The 26243-nt window shown below is 38.2% G+C and overlaps 1 protein-coding gene across 10 annotated transcripts in view; it reads right to left on the minus strand.

Annotated features, from left to right (window-relative positions):
- ZMYM2 (zinc finger MYM-type containing 2) overlaps positions 1-26243 on the minus strand; it is a 94668-nt gene that overhangs the window by 9823 nt on the left and 58602 nt on the right. For 8 of the 10 annotated variants that reach the window (XM_062567220.1, XM_062567224.1, XM_062567223.1 and 5 more), the window contains 9 exons: positions 17952-18124; positions 11973-12138; positions 10998-11032; positions 9090-9219; positions 8800-8915; positions 7802-7973; positions 6071-6178; positions 1550-1644; positions 827-995 (listed from right to left, as the gene is read on the minus strand). In XM_062567220.1, coding sequence (XP_062423204.1) covers positions 827-995; positions 1550-1644; positions 6071-6178; positions 7802-7973; positions 8800-8915; positions 9090-9219; positions 10998-11032; positions 11973-12138; positions 17952-18124 — 1164 coding nt within the window. The remainder of the gene's footprint in view (positions 1-826; positions 996-1549; positions 1645-6070; positions 6179-7801; positions 7974-8799; positions 8916-9089; positions 9220-10997; positions 11033-11972; positions 12139-17951; positions 18125-26243) is intronic. The other 2 variants (XM_062567221.1, XM_062567222.1) reach the window with 2 other exon arrangements.

Below are 26243 nucleotides of genomic sequence, written 5' to 3' on the forward strand. Positions count from 1 at the left end.
CCACTAACCAATGAATGAGTTTAAATGTACTAAGTAGTTCAAATGTTAGATCTAAATTAAAATAAACCAGGCTACTAGATTAAAGTCTAATTAATCAAATGCAGTATCACCTACTTAAGAATTTATTGTCATGCACAGCTGAGGACAACACAGAGGCAGAAAGTGACCCCAGATACTCAAGTGAACACAGTGTTGTAGAGGCAGACCTTCAGCAGAAGTAGCAATTTCCAAAGATCCAACCATGTAATACAACTGTGCTAAGATGCATAAGGGAGCTGAAGAAAGAGTAGCAATCTCTCTTTTTTGCCAGGGTAAATCTGTATAGAGAGGAGCTTTGCAGAAAGGACTGCAACACTCCATAGGAGTGAATGCCACATTGCCTCCAAGCCCCAAAGCAATGTAACATCAGCCTCAAATGAAGTTCTCTTTTCATGACAAAAAGTAGTATGTCCTCCTTTGCAATCTAAAAGTCCAGAAAAGTCCGAGTCCAAGACAAGTTAGAACACAAGGAAAAATAGGATGCCAACAATAATCAAAACGGTCACAATCAGTTAGAAGACCTAGAAAGGTTCCAGCCTGTCTTGAACTAGAAGCATAAGACCTAGTACTAAGAACCAAGCTAGGAAAACTTATTGAGGAAAAAGAGTTTGGCAACTCTTTCTGTGGTAGAACAATCCCAGACATTGTGGGAACATTAGGGAAACTTGGAGACTTCTATCAAAAATTCTATCTAAAAATCAGGTGTTAAAGGATGAAGAGTGCAGGGAAATACAGCAGTTCTCACTACCAAATAAAAACTGGATGCCAGATTTCTGGAAACACTTACTTGATTTCAGTTCCTCTAATTCTGGAAGATCGTCATCTAAATGTCGAGACTTCACCCAGTGCTTCCATGCATTTACACCGTATGTGTATTTGAATGGAAAACTGCTCTCTGAGTTTTCAGAACTATCGTCGTGAGACTGATAGTCTGACACCGCTTTCCTCTTCACTCCCTGCCATTGAAACAAAGCGATTAATACTAACGACAACTGCTAACTGGAACACCACAGAAGCTAGGCATAACAAGGAAGCTGCAGGACAAATTGCAAACTAAAGTTTCAGGGTAGAGAACATATGCATCATTCAGCTGGAACCAGTAGGTAGTTTCCTGTTTTGAACATATTTCTATGAACTGTATTTAAGCCAACTGACTGAACTGTATTTAAGCCAATTATGAACATATTTAAGCCAACTGACATTTCTAATCCACCTTTCAAACTGATTTCTAAAACAGAGAAATGAAGACTTTTGATAATGGAGCTGCTGTATTGATCAGCTCATACTAAGCAACGAACACATCAAAGCATCAAATAATTCAGTATTTTTTATGATTTCATTTTGTTAATGTGCTGGAAATTACACACGCTATAAAACTACGTAAAAAGACAAGGAATTAGGTATGAATAGGCAATAACATCTTAGAGCAGTCTGAGAACTGGAAAATTACTAGCATATCATTGATCACTTAAATTTTATGGGATTTTTTTTAATATCATGATACAATTACCTTCTTTTTGGACCGTGGTTTTGGCTGTTCCTCATATTCTTCCCCAAAAACAGGAGGCAATAAAAACTCATTTTCTGTATCAAGCTCCTCTGTTGCTGAAAATACATTAACAGAAAATAATTTTAAAACATTCTTTGGATTATACTGATTTGAAAAAACTATGAATTACATTGATGTTCATTAATACAAGGAATCTACAAAAGCACGTACATGGTATGATACATTAACAAGGACTGAATTTCTGTGCAAGGAAATAAACCTATTCCTATTCTTTTAAGAAAGGCAAAACTATCAAGATGGTTATTTGTAAATAAACTATAAAGCATGCAATAATGACTGTTTTCAAACTCTTTCTCAAGTCACCAATGCAACAGTTCTTACTATGGACCCTTCCATGATTTTTCATGTCTAGGTAATCTTTGGTATTAACAAATTTAAGTTACAGTGAAAATGAGCAGCTATGAGTGGAAAATTACAAAGTAGCATATGCATTTTGTTCATGTATTTCTCTTGTTTCTATTTATGTTTTATAATCTATACAGCACATTACACTTAGTTAAAAATTAAGATTCAGAATATAAACTCTTTCATAGAAACTTGCTTTAGACTATGTTTACACAAGTGGGGGAAGCCTCACTCATGACAGATGTTACAGTAATGTAAGTGAATAGATATACGGTAATATCTCAAAATACTATTTGTTTAACATTTCAGGTGAAGCAGGAAGGACTCAATATATTAAGTCACGTGATACAGCAGACTGAGACAACAAGACATATTGCAACTGCAGTTTGCAACTTTATTTGCTTTACTGAATATAGTTCATCTTTCACTTAACTATCAAGCAATGACTTCATTCAAACTTGAATGCTCTTCTGATAACCTCTCTGATTTCACCACCTTACTATTCGACACACCATTCAAACCATTACCGAATCTAATAGCACAAGGAGGAAAAAGAGTATAGATAAAATAACACTCACATGCAAAGATTTAAGAACTCCGTCCCAGATTAAAGACCAGTCCTTTGCCTGCTTTCCCACTGAATCTAACCTCAGAAGCTCCTCAACATAATTAGTATTTGTTATAAATTGCTATAGTTTACTATTCCATCTTGACTGTTTGTTTCCTTCACCTTTTTTCTGTCTCATGTACAAAACCTCCCTTATAAAGCAGGTTAAAGAACTTAGTATGCATCTTTCTAATAAACCTCCTCAGATTAACATCAACACTTCTTCCTAATTGCCAGACTTAATCTTCAAATTAGACATACAACAAACTGATAAACATAGTTTGCGTAGTCCCATCTATGGTACAAGGCAAAAGAAGACTTCCAAGAGCAGATATGGGAGCCATGGGGGACTTCAATCACCCTGACATTTGCTGGAAGGACTACACAGCAAGGCACAAGCAGTCCAGGAGGCTCCTGCAATACATTGATGATAACTTCTTGTCACAAATGGTGGAGGAGCCTACGAGGAAGGGTGTCCTGCTGGATCTTGTCCTTACCAACAGAGAGGGACTGGTTAGAGATGTGAAGGTTGGGAGTAGCCTTGGCTGCAATGATAATGAGATAGTGGAGTTCAGGATCCGTCAGGAAAGAAGTAAGGCAACAAACAGGATTGCAACCTGGACTTCAGGAGAGCAGACTTTGGGCTCTTCAGAGAGCTACTTGGAGGAATCTCATGGGTTAAGGCCCTAGAAGGAAGGGGGGTCCAGGAGAGCTGGCTAGTATTCAAACATCACGTCCTCCAAGCTCAGGAGTGCTGCATCCCTGTGAGTAAAAGGTCCAGCAAAGGGGGCAGGAGATCCGCATGGGTGAGCAAGGAGCTCTTGGCCAAATTCAGACAGAAGAAAGTACACAGACTGTGGAAGAGGGGACAGGCTACTTGAGAGAATTATAGGAATGCAGTCGGAGTATGTAGAGATGTGGTGAGGAAGGCTAAAGCCTAGTTGGAATTGAGTCTAGCAAGGGATGTCAAGGACAACAGGAAGGGCTTCCTCAAATACATCATCAGCAAGAGGAGGACTCGGGAAAATGTGGGCCCACTACTGAATGGGGTGGGGCCCTGGTGACAAGGGATACAGAGAAGGCAGAATTACTGAATGCCTTCTTTGCTTCAGTCTTCACTGCTAAGGGCAGTCCTCAGGAATCCCAGAGCCTGGACGTGAGGGAGAAAGTCTGGAGAAGGGAAGACTTTCCTTTGGTTGAGGAGGAAAGGATTAGAGACCTTCTGGGTAGGCTAGACATCCACAAATCCATGGGCCTGGATGGGATGCACCCACGGGTACTGAGGGAGCTGGCGGATGTTGTTGCCAGGCCACACTCGATGATCTTTGAAAGGTACTGGAGAACTGGAGAGGTGCCTGAGGACTGGAAGAAAGCCAATGTCACTCCAGTCTTCAAGAAGGGCAAGAAGGAGGACCCAAGCAACTATAGGCTAGTCAGCCTCACCTCCATCCCCAGAAAGGTGATGGAACAGCTCATTCTGGATGTCATCTCCAGGCATATGGAGGAAAAGAAGGTGATCAGGAGTAGCCAGCATTCACCAAGGGGAAGTCCTGCTTAACCAATCTGATAACCTTCTATGATGACATGACTGGTTGGGTAGATGAGGGGAGAGCAGTGGATGTTGTGTACCTTGACTTCAGCAAGGCTTTTGACACTGTCTCCCATAACCTCCTCCTAGATAAGCTCAGGAAGCGTGGGTTAGAGGAGTGGACAGGGAGGTGGATTGAGAACTGGCTGAAAGGCAGAGCTCAGAGGGTCGTCATTAGTGGCGTGGAGTCCAGTTGGAGGCCTGTAACTAGTGGCGTCCCCCAGGGCTCAGTACTGGATCTCATCCTGTTCAACTTCTTCATCAATGACCTGGATGAAGGGACAGGGTGCCTCCTCAGCAAGTTTGCAGATGATACCAAGCTGGGAGGAGTGGTTGATGCACCAGAGGGCTGTGCTGCCCTTCAGAGAGACCTGGACAGGCTGGAGAGTTGGGCGGAGAGGAACCTCCTGAGGTTCAACAAGGGCAAGTGCAGAGTTCTGCACCTAGGGAAAAATAACCCTAGGCAGCAGTACAAGCTGGGGGCTGACCTGCTGGAGAGCAGCTCTGCAGAGAATGACCTGGGAGTGCTGGTGGATGACAAACTGACCATGAGCCAGCAGTGTGCCCTTGTGGCCAAGAAGGCCAATGGTCTCCTGGGGTGCATTAGGAAGAGTGTTGCCAGCAGGTGGAGGGAGGTGATCCTGCCCCTCTACTCAGCCCTGGGGAGGCCTCATCTCCAGTACTGTGTCCAGTTCTGGGCTCCCCAGGACAAGAGAGACATGGAGCTACTGGAGAGAGTCCAGCGTAGGGCTACAAAGATGATCCGAGGGCTGGAGCATCCGGCCCTATGAGGAACAGTTGTGAGAGCTGGACCTCTTTAGTCTGGAGAAGACAAGACTGAGGGGGGACCTTATCAATGTGTCAAGTACCTGAAGGGAGGGTGTCAAGAGGACGGGGACAAACTCTTTTCAGCAGTGCCATATGACAGGACAAGAGGCAATGGGCAGAAATTGAAGCACAGGAAGTTCTGCCTGACCGTGAGGGGGAATTTCTTCCCTGTGAGAGTGACGGAGCACTGGAGCAGGTTGCCCAGAGAGGTTGTGGAGTCTCCTTCTCTGGAGATCTTCAAGGCCTGCCTGGATGCAACCCTGTCTACCATGCTCTAGGCGACCCTGCTGAGCAGGGGGGTTGGACTACGTGATCTCCAGAGGTCCCTTCCAACCTTACTGATTCTATGATCCTATCCAGGGGAAGAATGAGTTATACAGTATATAGCTAGCAGGACTTCTGGATCTTGAATTGCCTAGGGCATGGTATAAGAAAATTAAAATGGTTGCCTGCATTTTGGATAGAGTGGAAGGAATTGCGATACCTAAACCAGGATCTTCTTTTATCAAAAATCTCAGAAAGTAGAGAGTTGTTGTTCTTGACATCTCAGATTTTCCTGCCAATTCAGATAACACTACTTTTTTTCAAATACAGGTATGCACATTCATAAGAAACCATACGACAATATAAGTGAAGAGCAGTATCTACTAGTTTCCTACCTTCTAACAAACTTCAGTAGGAAATAAGCCCTTTTGTCATTCCTGCTCTAAACCACCATTTCACCTCCCATGCAGATATCTTGAGATTGGAGAACATGTTCATTATTGTTTTCTGTAATGCACACCATTTGAGTCTTTGAGCCTTCAAAATATCTTTCCTAAATCCACATCCAAAACCAAATGATACAGCCACATTCTTTTTTCCAAGGTTAATTCCTTCTTTCTCTGTTTAAAGTACTCTATTTACAAAGATTTATTACAAAAGATGGAGAAACTCCCCAGTTTTACAAAGGCTTGGCAAGGGTTTATCTAACAAAGACAGACAGCATATCTTGTGATCAAATTAAGCTCACCCAAAAGGACAATTAAACAAAGTACAAGGATTAATGATAATGTCTACTTCACAGTATTTATTAAAATCGTAGAATAAATACCTCTTGGAAAGTCTATCTCAATATCAAGGTCTGGTTCATATGGAACATCAGGCAAGCTTGTCTGTGCCTCTTTTTCAGAGTTTAGTAAAATTGACTCAACTATCACACCTGTAAATAAATAAATAAATAAACTCATTTTAATTAATGGATGGATTAGTCAAAATAGGGCAGATACTCAGTGGTTCCAAAGCTGGCTCGTCTCCCCATCACCATTTGAGATTTTGTTGTTCTTGACATCTCAGATTTAACTTTCCAATTTCTTTCAAACAAAAAGACTTGTTAGCCCATCTGTCTTTCTTCATTAAGATGAGAGTCTTAGCAAAGCATGCATGTAGAAAATCACATACAGGCGGATATGGATCATATTAACCAACCGCAGAATATAAAGTAGCTTGAATATGTAACCATCTATCTATTTTTCTACATGCTTCTGTTCTCTGTGAAAGAGATCCCAGAAAACCAAGGAAGGCAGGTCAAGAGAATCAGAAACTTGACCTTCTTCCAACTTTCAGCAAAAGCAAAATTCTCCAAATTCAGTTCTCTACAAAAGAGTGAGCTTTGATCTCATACACGTGCTCATTCAGCTAGCTGACTTAGCAAAAGAGCGCAAGGAATTGCAAATGACAACCTTGCTGGGCTGCCAGAAATGGCCAGCTTTGGTGGGGAATGGTGACAATTTGGGGAACAATAAGCCTTGAGGGACCAGCAATTTCTAAACCACTGATGGCCTCATGTATACTAAGCCCAAGGCATGTATTTTTCAACATTCGTTGAGACATCAGTTGAAAGAGCTTTAGAAAAGCTTCACCTTCACCATGGGAAAAAAAAAAACTTTAAAAAAATCTAATTTTTGAAAGAGAAGGCAAATTCTCCCGCGGAAATACAGAAGAGACTTGAGCATTTTGACAGACAGAACTGGGAAACAGAGACAAAGAGATATGCGCACTGCAAAAATATCATTGCTGGAGATTCAGGATTTTTGATCTTCATCTGTAAACCTGTCCCAGAGAGAGTTCTCTCCTTTCAGCTAAGCTGGTGGAATGACAAGCCTTTTCAACATTGCAATGATGTATCCGCTGATGCATGATTATCGTCAAAGAAATGATACTTGTAGGTGAGGCTCTTTAGACAACTCATTAGCCAAAGCATCATTAGGTCACCCGATTTTGTTGACCACAGTTCCACTCATGAAATGGATGCTTTTCTGAGTTTTAACAGTGCCTACTTCCCCACAACATAAGATACACCCAGTAAAGTGATACTACAAAGAGAACAAGCTCTTGTCATATCTCATCTTGTTCAGAAGAAGCTGTGATCACAACACCATGACCCAGCTATGGTGATCACTTTCCCTAATGTTTTGATTTGAAGCTTTTCAGGGACAAAGACTGGTTTGGTTTTGGCTTGTTTTGAGTGACACTGAGAAGAAACCTTGAGTACAAGCTTGAATGACTGTTTGCCATCAGCCAGGCAGCTGGAGCACATAAAGGGAATGCCCATATTTTTAAAGAGCAACGTCTGGTACAGCAGACAAAAGTCAACAGACTTCAAAAAGGTTTCTGCTGACATGGTCTAGAAAATACTTAAATAATTAAGATTTCAAGTTAATGTAAGAACTCAGTAATAGCACTGGAATAGAAGAATATTTTTGAACATCATAATAACCTTTTTCTTCAAACCCACGTACCCTGTATACACCCCAACAGTCCAAAGAGTCAAAGGCAAACTCACTGGTCACGTCAGAAGACTCTGTTTTCTCATTGTCTTCAGGTACCATCCCTGACAAGGTCAATAGCTCAGCTTCCAGAGGATTTGAGGGTGCTTTTCCCCTCAGCTCTTCTATTGCTGCAAGAATTTTCTCACTGCTATCCAGAGTAGTGGGCAAGAAAACTGGAACTGGCACCTATGCAGACAGGGATGAATAGCTGGTTAGGAAAGGAAAAAAAAATCACTGCAACAAAGCATCAATGGCTATACATCCCCCATTTAAAAACTGACATAGATTAAAAGCATATCATCTAAGCACAATCTGACAAAAAACTGCTGACAGGTTAAAAGATTCAATAAAAATGGTTCCGAACAGAAGGGAAAATAGGAAAGGATGCAGGAAAAAAAAAAAGAAGTACGACAAAATCTAGTGAGTCAAAATAAGACTGGAAGGAGCTCCTGAGCTTTAAATCTCAATCTGACATAACTTAAGACTAATACTTTGGACAAATCATCACACTGTTTTTAGTGGCTTTTTTTTTCAAATGTGGAATTTTAGGAATTCAGGATGTTTTCTTCTACCACTGAGATGTGATACGCTATGTGAGTGATAATAAATCTAACTTATTTTCTTGCATCAGCACAAGGTTCGTTTTTTTGCCTTTCTTCCTTCTTTTTATCCCACTCTGTCAACCACCCTCACGATAGTCCTTTAATTTCCCCACTAACAGAACCGATCTTGCTGTTTAACACGTTCATTGAATAAAAGCACCACTCAGAATCGTTTCTAAAAAATATAGTAGCAAAAGATTATCATGCTGAAAGCAAACAGATAGATCCTAAAAAGCAATCAGGAAATTAAGTTCCTCTGCCAGATTTCTGATTCTGTTTCACTAAACAGGGCTGCAGCATCCTGCAATAATTTAGATGGACAAGAACGAGGACAGTCAACAATACAAAGTTGTCCCTCACACGCACGTGACTGGATGTCAGTTTAAAAATAAAGCTGAAGTCTGACTTACAGGAACAGGAACTGTTGTAGGAATGGGAACATTTTGACTATACATGTTCATAGGCACCGGAACATAAACAGGAACAGGAATAGGCACTGGGACATATTCTTTTTTCCAATCATCTTCTATTAAAAGAAAAAAGAAAAAGGCAAACACTGCCAGGCACTTAAATAAATTTTACACCTGCAGTTTAGGGAAAAAAAATCAGTATGGTTGCAATATATTCCAAGACAGTAACAGTTAAAAGGAAAGTCTGCAATAAAAGAAACCCAGTGGTTCTAGTACAATATAACAGTTACCTGTCTGACAAGATTTTGTCTGCATATGAGGTTTACAGTATGTGGCTTTTGTCATCGTCAAAGGTTTGCAAAGAACTGCCTTGTTCTTCATTTCTCTATTAGGTGTTGGAGAAGGTGGTGGTGCTGAGCCCTACAGACAAGCAAGTAAAAGAGAACTTGTTGTTGCACCATTACTAACTTCAAACTAAACTTTCAATTTTATATATCAGTTGATACTTTCCAAGCATGCGATCTCTAAGAAGCAGCTCACAGCACAGAGCAGCACCATCAGGCTTTAGTTACAACCTACTTTGCATATCTAGTAACGAGCTACCACTGTCAGGAATGTCCTGTATCTGTATTTTGCTCAGTTTGAGCTAGCACTTGGATTAATAATATCTGTCTCAGATTTTTAAAGATTTTTTCCATTCTTGTTTGTAGGAAAATGCAATTGAAGTTATTGTATAACTTTAAAAATTATGCAATATTTGTAAAATATTTAGTTTTTAAAAATTTTAGTTTTAAAAATTTTCATTGTAAACAACATAACTAAAAACTTTTGGCTCAAGGTCTGACTTTCTTGAAATGTACTATAATCCGAAACTCTAAACAGAACATTATTTCTTAAAAAATTTCTTCTAAATACCTACAGTACGAACTCTCGGCTCCCCCTGCTGGCTCCGCAATGCTGTCAACATATACTTGAGTACTTAACATCACCTGGTAATGCTTAACTCGAGCTGCTTTCTACAACCAACAGGTAAGAAAAATTTATTCCCAATCTACTTCGTCTCCTAACACCTGCTCTAGAACCTGATTTAAGAAAGAGACTTTCACCTGTGTTTGGTCATATGTAATAAAACTGGCCCCACACACCCTTTTAAATACAGAAAGAAAAGTAAAGTATTAAGAGCACTAGAGGACTTCATTTGTCAGGCGGTAGACTTCACAAAATGTAAAAAATTTGTATCACAGATAGGCTTTATATGACCTTTAAACACAGTAAACTGAATTAACATTCTTAGAATTCTTAGAATCTATTAAACATAGAATACTAGATGTTTCTAACATGCTGGCTTAGCTAATGTTTGACATCTCTAGTTACCTAAGCAGTCTTACTTCCTGTGTTTTCAATTAATGTATTTTTATCATATCATCAAAATACTTCCATTTAAACCGAAGATTTATCTCAGAGAAGCCTAAACATATTTTCATTTAAAAAGAAAGTCAATCAAATTTTTCATTGAAAAATAGGTGTTTCTCAGATCTTCCATGTGACAGACAAAAGAAAACTAAGTTTCAAATAAAATACACTAATCTAAAGAATAAATTATTATCGATAATAGTATTTATGACAAGCTGACAAAAACTGAGTAACTCAAAATTAGGCTGCTGCTCCATTCACGAGCTCCACCCTCGCAGTCCTGCAAAAGGTTTTGCTTCACTGCTCTGTCACTTGCAGTGAAGTCGATGGGATTTTGAGCACCAATTATTCTACTCTTGAGAATAATTAAGATCCAAAGCCTTATTTTTGGCCTTTCAAAGCCAACATACAATTTTTAAATGCTAATAACTCAGCGAAATTATCTTCCCTTTCTATATTTAATAAATACATCTAATTAGTCTAAACGCATAAAAGATACACACACTTTGTGGATTAATTTTTAAGCAATATTTTCATGCACTACATACATAAAATACATGGCTGCTGATCTGCTTTCCCAGAAGACATTTGAAAAGACAAAATATGAACACAATTCTAAGAAGTTAATTTCAACTACTGATGTGATAGAAGATTTAATAACACCACAAATTCAGATTAATATTTTTATCATTCAGAAGTATTACTTTTTTAATAGCATATCTTCAAGCTGCCAGGTTGTCATATTTTATATGCTTCTAATTACGTTATGTATGACATATACTTACCGTTATTTTTGTTCGGGTGGTTTGACAGCCCTGATCTAAAAACGTAGAAAAAACATTTTTAGAAAATTAAATGTTTCACTTTTTCAGAATCAAACTAATTCTTGATAAGCAACTCAGACAATGTCAAACTAATGTTAAATTAACAGCACTGATCACTACTCTTATCACAGTATCATTTCAAGCGAGAAGTGACATTTCTCATTCTTAGGCACGTCACTCCTCAGGCACTGAACCCTACACAAATCCCAAAGCTAAATCAAGGCCATATCCAGATGTGAATATAAACTGTTTTAGAAAAGTAAATATTAAACTGTCCCAATATGAAAGTACCCATACCAAGAAGCAGTGTTGATTTAATTACACTAATTAAAAAGCTGATTATTTGAACTTTCTGGGCTGACACGCCATTTAGATTGCAAAAAAACCCCACATAAACATGCATTCTGCCCCATTATAAGCTACCTATCACCAACAGAGCAAAAAAGCAATGTATTGCTGTTATTTAGATACTTTAATTTCCATTTAGCACATTTCTTTGTTTAACTCCTAGTGCATCCTTCTGTTCTCTGGGACCAAAATACATCAGGAAAAAAAACCTTTCTACAGAGCAAGCTCTGGCAAACAGGAGCACAATGAAAAGGGAAAACATTTTCCCCCCCCATGAAGGTACAACGCTAAGATTACACTTAAACTAAACAGATTTATTTTTAAGAGTGATTACAAAAGCATTTGATTATCTGACAGTGCCTCGTCTCCTAAAACGACAATAAAATAAGAAACTAAGGTGGAAAAAAAACCAAAACAAACAAAACAAAACACGCACCTGAAAAATGACACCCTTAATTGTTTAAAAAAAGTGGGGGCAGTCCCTGGCCCAAACAAGTTTATTATGACAAGTAGATAATTCAAGCAGCTTAAGTTTTATTTAAAGGAAGCATCTTATTTGCCATTTATTAACCATAAAGCAGCACATACCATACTGTAAGTTCTCAGGTCCTTTTTGTGTTGCCAAATTCGGTTCATTTTGTTGACAGTAGAAACGCAGCAAACAGTGCTGATCACAGAAGTGTTTCATTTCTCCACGCCACTGCACTTTCTCTTTGAGACTTCCTTGAGACTTACAACAGTCACATCGTGCAGCCTTAATGCAAAGGAAGATTTTGACATTTTAAACAAGTCTTTGGAAAAAAATTATTTTCAATTTTTGAAAAGCTACATTTTTAAAAGCACTGAAAATCACTACAGCTAAACAAGTCTTACTCGTGTAGGCTCTAAGGTATTTATACCACCTTCTGATGTTCATATGTAGAGAGATTCAGCACTTCACTTTTAGCTTTTTGCTGGGGGTTACTGGGGAGACAGAACCAATAAGCTTTACCTAAGTCCTTAAAAATTGCTGATCTCTGCACATTCAGCAAAAAAACATGAATTTTATGCAACAATTTTAGTTAATTCCACCGAAAAATTCTGCAAAACAAGAGCAGAAAGTAACTGAGACTCCTTAATGACTCTCTTGAAGCCAGGATAAGAAGGGATTTTTTCCCCCTCAAAGTTTGTTTTTTTGTGGTTTTGTGTTTGGGTGGGTTTTTTTGTACAATCACAACTCTAGATCAAGGCTCTTCTCAGGGCAAATAACTTTCCTATTCTGTTACCCTGGTTTGACAGCAATTTTAGGTTTAATTATTCATTAGTTCTTCAAACTTTCTTTAGGATATCTAAACAAAAATAGCTCTCCTTGTTTCTGATTAGGATTCCACAACATCTAGTTAACACAAATCTAAAACTCAGAATTTTGTTCTTCTGTATCTCTGGCTATACATTTAATAATATATCTTTCAACATACAACACAAAAATTTCATGAGGCATCATTAACAGAGTTTTCCACTAAGTAGATTTCACTAATGCAATCAGTCATGCTACAAATTATTATATCAACACTAGTAGCCCCAGTTTCAGATCTTCAGCAAGCAAAATGTTCTTTGCACGACTGTTCCTCTTGATATTTGTTTGCATCCTCCCTCCCAAACCAGTCTTTAAAATAAGAAATAAAAATAAAAATTGTATGGATGCTTATGGAATCTAAAATAAGTCAACCTAATGATATAGCCAAGAGAGGGAAATTATGATGGTATGTGACATAACAGATTAACGTGTAAAACCATATACCATATACATATTACAGGTATGTACAAAACTCTGATGGCTGAAAAATGGCTTAACCGTAGTTCTCCCAACGCCACCCCCAAAACATCATCAGGCTAATTAGCACAAGCAAAAAAAAGCAATCAAGTGCTAAGTTCCCTCTCCACACTTGAATGGCCTGGCATCATGCATCTTTGGCAACGTAAGAAATTCAGCTCTCAGGCACAAATTTCAAGCATTTAAGATGACTATACATAGATTTGAAACTAACATTACACAGCAGCTTAAAAAAAAGGAGAGAGAGAGAAAAAAAGAAAAGCATTTCCCGTTAAATGAAATCTTTTGGCCCTTCTGGGAGCAAGTCAGGCTGTGGCTGCAGGATCCCCTCACGCTAAGTGCGGGATGCTACGGGAAGGGCAGGTAAGGCCTCTCTCCCCCCCCGGCTTCGTGCAGGTGCCAGCACTAGCGCTCACGCACGCATGCAAGGTCAGAGACCTTCCAGGGCTGCACCCCCCCTGTCCTTCCTTTCTTCTTGTTAAACTCATCAGGTTGGCTTTCAGCTGAAGCTGGTCCGCAATTTGTTGCGCAGCGTTAAGTGTTCTCGGCAGGACACGGGAGCAAGCAAGCTACATTCTGGAAAGCGAGTGGGGAGGGAGATGGAAAGTGAGGACTGTTGCCAAAATAACCCTAATTTATCAGTTCAGGGAAACCCTGAATTCACGCTTTCAATGCAAACGCTTCCTCTAAAGCCAACAAAAAGGCTGATATGCCAGAACAGAAACTGTACTCTCTCTCTCTTTAAAAAGGTTTTACATCTCACCTAACATGAATCATTGAGAATGCCAGGTGACTAGCGTACAGAGGAGCATCCCTACCCTGAACTGCTGCACACAGCCTGACCACCAAAGGCTCTGACGGCTCAATTTTCTCTCTCCTTCAAAGACAAAGGTGCTAAATCTTGTAAAATGCAGCAACTACAGCCTTCCTGCTACTAATGTTTTCCTCTCTCTTCTGGTTCTTTGATTAAGTAGATTTTTGTTTCTCCTATGCTGCTACTAAGATACATAGGCAAGAAAATTTTGGTTTTCTTCTACTTGGTGAATCACTTATCTCTTAGCAATAGCTCTATCCCTAGATTCATCTATAAGGATGCTTCAGTTTTCAACTCTGCATTTGTTGCTCTCTAATATTTCCATAATCATACTTAAAGTCAATGCCATACACTCTTCCATGCATTCAAGCATCCTCCTACCCGCTCACTCTTCCCCTTAACCACAAAAATTACCAAAACCAAAAGCATGAGTTCAGTTTCCTGTTTGTATCTTCCTTCCCCTTTCCCTTTGTTTGTATTTAGGATACTGGCACTATACATTAATAGAATCTCCAACACTCCCACCTGCAAGTTTGCAATATCACTATATTTCAAGAAGTCCACATACCCTCTGTGAGTTCCATCTGCACATTTATTTCCTAGGTCTGACGCCAGCATGTTCAAATTGCTAGTGCCCATCTAACACATATAAATCACATGTTTGCCCTACACTATCTTTTTTTTTTTCCCTCAAGCTTGTTTTAAAAAAAGTTTTCAGGTGTGAGGTTTCTTATCTACATTTTCAATCCTCCACACACCTGTCCCAGTGTTCTTACTATTTGGAGTGGCACTAATCTGGCCTTATCTTGCTGTGTATCCTGAGCTACTTTGGCTCCATCTGCAAAAAGCAGGAAGTGAAATGGATTTCCAGAGGCTGATTCATTTAAAGAGAGGGGAGATCAACTGTTCTGAGTGGGTACCCACTTGAAATTAAGATGCCTAACTGTACAACGGTTACAGCAGGGCAAGAGAAATTCCACCTGGTTGTCTTGCTGCCTTCACCATTTAGATTAACATTGACTCCACTGGCTCAAATGTTGCTACGGTTGACAGTCATTGTTATCTGCAGCTCATCATCCACCGTAATTTTCTACGCTTTCAACTGCAGCTCCCCATCTCCTACTTAGTCTTAGCTGCAGACACTTGCCTTTCACTGCACACACTGTTACCGCCACACATGCTTACTGCAGTCAGTGATCCTCTGTAGACTTGAATCACCATCTACACGTGCACCTCAGCTGTGGTGTTTTCAACAACTGTTAACAACAGAAACTTAAAGAAACAAAGAGATTTCTGCACTGTTACCTCAGAATTGCACACTTTTTTCAAGGTACATTCAATGGTCTAGTATAAGTAATGTCAAATGATCAAAACTGTAACCAAATGTCATATTGAAATTTCTCTGTCATTTTTCAGATTAACCTCCAAATCATGGCCTGTAATTCAAGTTTATAGGAGGAGCTCTGTTAACTTAGGAAGCTAGCCTCTATACACCAGTTTTTTTATGTCTCTTTCGAGGAGTGAATGGACTCCATACTGCAGAAAATTCCTCCAAATTTGGCACCAACTGACACCTTTGGCTGCCATCTACCAGAGGATAAAGACTGAACTATTATTTTACATTTCAACTGCTATAGGTACTTCTAGGTAACAGTCTGATAAGACTTCTACCATTGCTACCTTTCCCTGACTTTGAGTAGAGAATTCTGGCCTTCAGGGAAGTCCTCTCAGATATTTTTTGTTTCGTTTTGTTTTCCAAAGCAATACTACACAAGAAAAATGTGTCCATAAAAAAAGGTAGACAAAGAAGATGGAGACAAACACTTGTTTAATGAACACAATTGCTGGTGTTAAAACATTACTAGGTTACTACTACTTATTTCTCTTCATGTATACATTTATTGAAACTGCAGTATAACATGGGATATTGTATAAATGAGACAAAGCTCATACAATATGTAACTGTTCTCTTAAGAAGCTAACAGACAAAACAGCAAATGAAGTACAAATTGAGGGAAGGGTGAGTATCTACTCTGTCCTCCTATATTTTGATCATTATCTATTTATGGCTAGAAAACTAACAATGCACTACCAAATCTAAGATATTTGGGGTGACTTCTACAGTGGGGGGAAGGGGTTATCAGCGAGGATGGAAAGAAAAAAAATTAGTAAAATATACAGAGATTTCCAAAAACCTATTACAGGTCTTCTCCATGTAATAAATCCCACACTTTTATAACTACAGCTTAGGAAAAGGCTTTAAGAAGTATTTGGAAAAAAACAACAATCAACAATTAACAGCACATAATACTAGCTGCACTTGCAAGCATAAGAAACAAAAAGTAAAAATATATAAGACTTCAGTATCACCAAAAGTCTTAAAACTCACTAGTTACCAGTAAGTCTGCTTAGATTAAATTGCCTTTTCACAGCCTCATGTCTAAGTTTCCTGTACCACAGTACCAACAGCACTTCTTAAGCAGACTTCACAGGCCAATTAATGTTATTGCCTTATCCCAAAGGATGAAAGCAATAATCTGAAGTTAAAAGTTTTCAGGTGCTTCCAAACCTGAATAAGAGTTCAAACTTCCATGAAGTTTAGGTATATGAAGTCAGTTTGGTACACTACTTCCCCAAACTATATTCTTTGCTGAATCACCAAGAGATTTCTAAAGCACATCAAAGTTTTATCAGGTTCTCTATCAGAAGGCACTTTTTATGCAGGAATAAATTTCATCTCATACCCCAAGTTTTAAGGCATATTGATTAAAGATTGTTGTATGAAGTAACATTTTAGTAAATTGAAGAACTTTGCAGCCAAGCTCTGTCACCCTCTTTTCACCTGAGTCAGAAGAAATACATTCTGGTCTTCAGTAGTTTTCGTTCAGGAATTTCTAATGGGTCCCTACACACATTATTCAAGATGAAGACTTTACAACATTTGGCTGTAAAACTTCTGGAACCTGCCATTCCAAAATATCAAAAGTGTCTTCAGATTCAGTTCTTTTATGGTAGGTAGATCATCTTGAATTACAGGACTTGTATCTAGCTCTCTAATATTTCAAGCTTTTTATTGCCTTCCAGGCTGTGTTTAGAGTTTTGGTTAGGTGATGAATTTTGCACTGTCTTTTTTGCATCCACAAGTGTAGCTCTTGTTTTGATATTACAAATGTAGTTTTCCAGGATGTTCACACCAGAGGCCAAATATTTTATCCATGGCACTAATCGCAGGTTAAACCCAGTCCAATTTCACCTTTATTTCTTTCAAAAAACAAAAAACAAAAAAACCTCTTAACGTGAACTCTTTGTTGGTTGTGCTTCACAAGGTAGTTAAAATTCCAGAGATTTAAAAACAGATACCATCATATTTGATTTAAACTTCTATTAGAAATCCATTTTCCAAAGGTCTTCCTTTCCCCTTTGGCATCCTTTCCACTGGGAAATACTGAACAACCAAAGCCTCTGCAGTTCAAACTGTGGGAAAAGGGAAAAGGCAAAAAAGGAGGCAAAAACAAGAAGAAAAAAAAAGAAAAAAAACCACTCTGCTAACCTAATCTGTCGTCAGTCAATTCATGTATCATCCAGCTGCTATTAACAGGGTTCTCAACATTCTGAATATACATTAAATAATTTTGATGGGAAAAATACGGTATCAATTGAGGAAAAAATCAGAATTGTAACACAACAAATACATAGTAGTTTCCTGTTTTTTCTGTAACTCAAGACTTCCTCGCCAAATAATTTAATAAATCAGATGGTAGAAATGCTGCTCTAAGCTCTAGGAAAACTCAAATGAAGAAATTAATACATTTGCTTATTGTGTAGCAAATGCTGTGCTGAAGTAAGCCATATTTGCTGCACAGTCCTTGAGATATCCTCACATGTGCATTTTTGTCTTTTTTAACTTTGGAGCTCTTGTCAAAAATTCTGAGTTACTTGCCTTGTAGTACCAGTCCTGAAATTTTTTACAGCACTCTTCACTGCAGAAATCTCTCACTACACCATCAAGTTCCTTAGTTGCTCCCTTTTTGCACAGCTGTGAGCAGTAATTACAAGTAACACATCTCAGTCCTAACCGTCTTGCAAAGTCTTGTTTATATAGCAGCTTGCAGCCTGGAAACAGATTTTAAACATTAGGAACAAAGTAATTTTTACAGAGAGATATCACAGTTAAGAATTAAATACTGAAAATTAAATGAACACAACAACAGCTAACAATTGGGGCTTCAGACAAATTCAGGTTGTATTATACACTGTATTTCAAGACTTTTTTACACGAATACCTTTCCTGTACAACTCTAGAGTTTATGCAGTGTTTATATCTCTCTCAAAACACTATGTTTGAATCTCAGCTTACCAGGTCCTTCAATAAATCGTCAGAAAAACTACATCATTTTTGTTTTCCATAAAAAACCCAAGAAAAGGATCGACTCAGAATTACATTGCTCAGTTAGATACCCTCAGAATGCTACAAACAGTGAAAAGCAGAAGTTGTGAGCTAGGCAACTCTATCCACCAAAACAATAGCAATCAAGGATCAACTTACTACTATTATGACTTTCAGAACAAACCACTAGAGACATGATCCAAGAACTAGAAAGCTGCTTACAAAACGTAACTAAAATGAGCAATAATCAATACTGAGCATGATTATGCAATGACAGGGGTTTACATATGAAATCTGTATGCAATCCGTATACATGAATCCTTATTTTTTTCTGTTCACATCAGTTTATCTTTCTGCATTAGCTATGCAGTCATAATTCCAAGGTCCCCACAACAAGAAGATGCACTCTTCAATAATCTGGTCCTCTCTCAAGTAGATTAGAAAGGACATTCTAATGCATTAATAGATAAATATTGTACCTATTACATAGGCTACTTTAATATATTTAAACTATCTCAAACCTATTGCCCGTTCACTAGCTAGTGGCTAAATAACAAAATATATATCACTATAATTGTTCTCATTTTATAGAAGAGAAAATAACAGTACAAGAAGATGAAACAACTGCCTACATTACCTGTTGGAGGGACAGGATAATGCCTAGATAGACCTTTAATCTGACAGAGCGCAGCTGTTTTTATGATCTCCCAGGTATAATTCAATAAGCCAATGGTAGCACCAAGACCAGAACCCAAGTCTTAAGTGCTTGCTCTCCTGGGGCATACTGTCTAATATGTTAAGACTTTTGTGCTTGTCTAAGTTATGAAACTGAACAGGTAACATACTCTCTATGTTAGAGAAAGTGTGGAGTACAGAAATTCTAGAGTGCTTATGTATTCAGTAATTTCAATTAACTGCCTTGTGCTGTTCTCTATTATGGTATGGTTTGGTAGGTAAAACTGAAACACTAATTATAAAATCACTAAAAGCACAATAATACAAATAGAAGCTGCAGCAGACAGAACTTTCCAGAAGCAGAAAATTTTTGGAGGAAATTTTAACTTTAATGCTACACACTTTGCCAACAGATTAAATTTGTTAGCAGTGTCAAGACAAGACATGCTGAAGGTATTAACTGCCTTTTAATCTGTTTTTTTTTAAGTTATTAATCCTCTTCTGTTTCTTTAGCATCAAAATAAAGAAATTAATGACAAACAAAACAAACAGTGCAGAAGTTAAATGCTAAATCAAGTGATCATCCTTACAGGGGAACTAATTGGGATGTTAAATGTGCTGGTGTAAAGGAAGTAACAATCCTGAAAATGCCAGTGTGCAAAGTGACTGTTACTTAAAGTAGTGGTTTGGGCATTGAAAATTTCTTACCAATATTTTTTCTGCCCTAGCAGAAAAAATATGCTAGCTACATCTCTCATTATTGTATGGGGCAGACTCTTTCCACCTCTTTACAATTCCAGAAACGGTTCAGCACCACAATGTATCCTCCTCCTCAGCTTTGCCTCAGAAGACCCATTCAGTGCTCTACCAAACTTTCAAGACTATAGATTAGTAAAAGTACCTACCATCGATGCCATGAGCTATGTGCAATTGTCTACAAAATGAATGGACAGAAGTTACATTTTCTTGGCTGCTACACTAGAGAGAGCAAGATTGAGGACGACACTGCTGTTACATACAAAAAATTAATTAGATAAGAAATTTTTCATCCTACAGTCGAAAATCTCCCACATTTCTGTGACTCATGGAAAGTAATGAGCAGTGAAAAAGAAGTAAGGAGAGACAAAGAAACAGTCTAAAATACAGAATTCCCCCCTTAAGAGTAAATGCCTGAAAAGCATGTTATTTTTAGACCACTGACTGAAGGACTTCTTGATGAAGGAGGCCTCTATACAAGATAGAAAACCCATCTTTATTATTTTCAGATGTTGATAAAAGACTGCTATATCATCGAAGACTTCTATAGTGAAAGAAAAGCCTGTACTTCCTGCAACTTCACGAACAAAACTGTGCAGAATAGATTTGGCTGATGCTTTTCATGTCTTTGTAATACGTAACGTAATCCACCTGACCAAGGAACATTTGTATGCTTTGAGATCTTGTCACTTCTGATAGGCATTTTGTTCTCCCTTATCTTTTTAAGGGATATACTTTATCAAATGCTTGGTACTCCATGTATTCTTGGGTTATAACTTTTTATCACAGTTGTTTGATTTTTACTGGAACGGTAAGACTTTCTTTGAAGTATGAAAAAAAAAGTATTCACCACTGGCAAAACAGATTCAGAGCTCATTCAAAAAACCTGGTCTTCACAGGGTATAATGAAAATCCAGAATCAGAGCAGCAGCATCAACACTAGCTTCATGGATATGGTGGTGACCAAAGAGAGGGCTTTAACTGACAGAACATTGCTGTTGAGTAACAAAGAGCATTGCTTGCCTGGTCTTTTCAATATCAATACTAGAATCCTAGCCTAACTGTCCTAACACCTGAGGACTTGGGGTCATGAAAATAAACACTGCCAAAGACCAACAGTTAATGACCCCATCATCTTGAGTAAAAAAGACACATCTAAAACCCTAAGCCCCTCAGTATTTCTGCTATGATAACAACAGATACACAAGTTACAATCTGACCAGATGGAAGTCTTACCACTAAAGTGATCCAAAGAGAGATTAGCTGCTAGTAATTTTCAAAAAAATATTAAGTGCAGGTCATTGGTTCAACCTACATAGGTGATAAGTAATACTCTTAGCAAGATTTTAACAAAGGAATACCCCGTGAATCCACTGTCTCAGAGAAACTATTGAGAAGCATTTTCAAAGTTTTTCCAACTCAAAGTTTGAACCAGATAAAAAAAAGACATAGCTGAGTATCTGCTAAAGCAGTTTCTCCTGGTCTAGGCTATTAAATTCTGGCTTCCAACCAAAGCCAACCCAAACCCTTGAAACCCTAAACTCTGATTTTGCACATCAGCTGGAGAGAGAAAGCATAAGCGTCTGAACACATCCAAAGGCTTACTGACAGGATGACAGACAAACAGTTCCTCCAAATGGTCGCTTGAGGTACGTTGTGGGTTCAGATGGACTTCTCAGTAGCCCCCGCAGTTATCTGAGGCAGAACCTGTGCTTCACTTGACTGTCTACAGACTGGAGTACAAGAAGTTGCTAAGAACCTGATCCTATCCCACCTGCAGTGCCTACATGTATTACTGAAGGTCAGGTCATTCACACATCCTGAAGCTGTGAAAAAGGAATACTGAACTGGAAGTTTTTCTTGGATCATCAGCCTAAGTCTTCCGTTACCACAGAAAATAATATAATTGTTCCATCCTAAAAGCAGTTAGGTTTTTGCCACGGAGTGGCTGTACTTGATTAGACTACCTTCTTTTCAAGCTACATACAAGACTTGCTGTTCCTCAGCCTGCCTGTAATAACTAACAACTTCACTGAGAGAAGAACAACAGTAGGCCTGTAATACTACATATGGATCAAGTCCTGAAAGATGCGAGTGAACGTATTTCCAGCACTCATCTGCTGTCTTCTTCTGTACCCTTCATGTTGATATGAATGCAATAACCACCTTGAAGTGATGGTATCCATCTCTTCCATATCCTCGTTACTATTATCCTCTCTGTTCTCTGGCTTCAAAATGAACGTCACTATCCTTAAGAAAACAGGAGCAAAGCATTCAATTTCGGATCCTACCTCAATTATTATTAAAATATACCCTTGTCCTCTCTGTGTAACAGAGGGGTTGTGTAACCTACTTCCTTCTTCGTCTTTGCCAGAAGAATATTTCATTATTTGTTTTATTATCCCAAATCAGCTTAACTTTTATATATCTTCAGTTTACCCTCGTATTTTCTGCGCTTTTAGGGGCTAGCTCCTTCCTCTGTCCTCCCTACTCCTGATCCAGTTCCTCAGTCTCTGCTCATTCTTACATCTTTCCAAGGTGATTATTCTTTCAGGTTGATAAGAAGCGTCTTCAAACACTTTCTTATTCTTGTGCTGATAACTTCAGCACCTTAAAATGTTATCATGTCTCATCTTAAATAGCCAATGGATATTCTTTGGATAAAGAACAGTCTCTAATCACACAGAATCACACAACAGTGGAACCAAAATGGAAGAAAGCTAATCTAATGAGGACTGCTGTCATTCGACAATGTGAAGGGTTTCATTTATATTCTTTAGTAAGTTAGAAATCAGCTCTAAACAAAATAATTTTTGCACAATCTGGATTCAAATTAAAATACAAATGATATTGCTTTAACAGTATCAATGTTCTCTCTCTCTACAGAGGAATAGAGAATAAACATATAACTTCCTCCTCAACACATCTCTACCAGAAATGACAAAAGCCAGGGTAACATGTTAAACTTTCAAGACATGCTGGAAGATATGCACCCAACAAGATCTAATTGGAAACTGCATCTACACTATCAGACTCTTCCACTTTGGGAGTATCACAAAAAACACCTCTTCTGTTCTTCTGTGTGGGTTGTATGTATCTGTTCTTTACTTTGGCATAATGAAAAACCTTCGCTTGGTGCTTCTGCAGAGACATAGCCTGTTCAATATTTCATAAGGGATTTCTCTGACTTGATTATGCTCTCCTCTACTAACTTAACTCATTTTTCTCTTCGGGATACTGTTGGAGAAGTTTAACAGAAACAAAATTTGTTTGAAATCATCACCTACAGCTCAAAGATGGAAGATTATCGTGCCGGACTACTTAATAAGATGACATGGCCCAAAAAATTGTCCTGCATCCAAGGGAAGTTCTTTAACAAAAGCTGCCATGGTTCAACATGATGTCAGGACTAATCTATTACTTTTTTTTCTGCAACTGTCAAAGCACACAGCATTCTCTCTGAGTAACTCAACAGCGTTAAAATCCCTGACTTCTACTTTTCTAATAACTTGATCTGTGAGAAGCAGATCATATTGGATCATTGTATCTTTCATTAATATAAAAGTGGTAGCTGTGAAAGGCTATTTTAGGGATCATATATTTTTCAGCATTTAAGGCATATTTTGCTTCTTGTTTCCCTTTGCCAGAGACTTCCAAATCCTCACTGAATAAACCCTCAAAAGAAAGCCAGAGGAAAGCTGATATTTCAGATTAGAGTTTATCAGAGGGATTTGTTGTACACTGCCAAAGGAAGCGGTCAGAAGCAAAAATAAACTTTTTATCATGGATGGTTGAAGTTGAAAAGACATCAGAGGAAGCCCAGGCTATTTTAATGTGGTAGGCCACCATCAGAGCTGCAGAGAGGGAGAAAAAAGCCCTATGAAGCACAAACTGGAGAGTTTGTAACAGAGGATGTTCACTATGCAAATTAAGAAACATAGACAGACTACTGACATATATCAAAGATTACCTTTTTTCGGTAACTATATTCTCTATCACTTGTCTATCCTTGGTAACATTGGAAGAGGTTCTGTTGCAAGGTAGTATGCAATCTGGAAATTGTAATTATGTCATATAACTCTGTCATAAAGGGTATGCTTCCCTACCGTGTCCTAAGTTTTCTGTACACCATCTCAAATTCTGTACATTTATTTTTAAAATGGTATCAGTATCTCTAAAAATAGAGATAGTTGATAATGTAAATAATTAAAAAAAAACCATATGTTAAAACAAAGAGTTTCAATAGCTCTCAAGTTTAACAATAATGAAATCAAACATCAGCAATGAGAGGTTCAAGCCTCAGGCCTAATTTCATTTTCCCTAATCTAGGGGAACACAGCAGCTCAGCTAGGCAGGACCATGATACCAACATTTCCTTGATGTAGTTCTCCATCTACTGGAGAAAGCCAGCAACTATAACAAAGTTCAAGCAACATTTCATATTACAGACCATTTTCGAAACCAGTTTCTTAATATTTCCAGCAACAATAGGAATTGTTGTAAATTTAATGCAGCCTGTTTCTTACTTTGTTGTGAAACATTCATATGCAAATATTTCTTGTAGTTCAGAACACTGGGTTTTAGGGAACTCCCAGTAATTTTACAATGCTTTTATATGAATCTGAAAATTAGTCAGCTCTAAACATTGAATAGTATACTTTAATGAACAATCTACTGTGCAATAATGACTGGAAAAAATATTTAAAATCTACAAGGTTTTAACTAGATACACATCTTTCCTAGACATACTCAATTCTGAAGTCACTTTCATTTTCTAGGTTTATTTTCCTACTTATACAACAGTCAACAGTACAGTATTGCCAAAACAGCTTGTATTCTACTTAGCTGAAACATCAGAATTGTTCCCACCAAGTTTAGTTTCCTTGTACTTGGAGACACATAATTCCCAAAAGGTGTTAGCGTGCTACCAAGATGACAGTGTTCTTGCTGGTTTCATAGAAGACCTTTATCCATTTTACTATTTGAAAGAAACTTCCAAACATCAGATAATAGAGCTATTCCATAGCTTAATGACCTTCTCCTTCTATGAAGCAGGAAGCAGCCAGACATGAATCAATGTAACTGAAATTCATATTATAAAACCATTACACAGCCTGTATTATTTAAATGTTAGCACTTAGTTCCACTGAAAAGACAAAATACAGGCAAAGCAAGTCTATGAGTAAAAATAGTTATGAAAATATTCATTGTAAAACAGTTCTGTTGCTGGACTGCTTAAGACCGATTTGTTTTCCAAGACCCTCAAAGGAGATACACATTTAAAAAACAAAGAAACAAAACAAAAACAAAACAGAAACACTCAAAATCTTGAGGATTTCCTCAGGAAAAAAAAGCTTGCACAGCCTATCCTTACTTTTCACTAGTATAACTACACATACATAAAAATTTACTAGTGGCTTTGATCGTCTTGCTTTGGCTTTTGCAATTATCTTATGATCAATATCTTATTTCATGTAGATATTAGTATTTTAGAACACTTCTCTATTGCCAAAACACTAGACAGTTTAATTTTCTAAGCCCCAGAGATTAAACTTTTCTGACTGGTCAGTTTAGGTGACTCATACACCAGTGTCGCATTTGAGTTTGGGACAAAACCAGGAAAATCCTGCTGCACTCCATGAAGTAATTAACCGCCTGCTCCAGCATCGCTGACAGGTCTGTTCTGATTACACACTCTCACCATGGAAGTTTCAGCAGCGTACATTTTCAAACATTTCCTCAAGGAAGACATATAAACTTGGAATGAAGGTGCACAGAAGTACTAAATCCAGAGATTTTAATGTGTGTACAAAGGCTTATATGAGTGATTGAGTGAGTAAAAAAACTCAAGTTTGAAGAATGTGAGCAGAGGAATGGCATCATCTTCAGTATTCTGGCTCAGCAGGCACGAGCAGTCAAGGTGTCTGTAGCTGATCTTACATATGCTTCCCACTAGCTGGTATTAAGATAAACAAACAAGCACTTTTGCAGAAATTTCAACACCTGCTTAACTTCTGCCTGCTTTATTTATTTATATCTTTTAAATATACACACACAGCAGAGATCTGCCTGTATTTCCCCTCGAGAGTTCCATCACTTCTAAAAAGCCAGTGACTTTTGTGACTGAACACCCTAGCTATGCCTTCTCAAACCTGTATCTCCAGAGAAGAGTCTGCTTCTCTGGAGATCTTCAAGGCCCGCCCGGATGCAACCCTGTCTACCATGCTCTAGGTGACCCAGCTGAGCAGGGAGGTTGGACTAGATGATCTCCAAAGGTCCCTTCCAGCCTTACTGATTCTATGATTCTAATACACTGTCTTTTGGTGAAGAGCGACTGTATGCTCAACAAAATAACCTATGTTGGTGCAGATTCTTCAAGGACATTTTAAGAAACCAAAAAAGCACAGTCTCAAT

The sequence above is a fragment of the Rhea pennata genome, chromosome 1 (assembly GCF_028389875.1).
Source record: "Rhea pennata isolate bPtePen1 chromosome 1, bPtePen1.pri, whole genome shotgun sequence".
Classification (NCBI taxonomy): domain Eukaryota; kingdom Metazoa; phylum Chordata; class Aves; order Rheiformes; family Rheidae; genus Rhea; species Rhea pennata.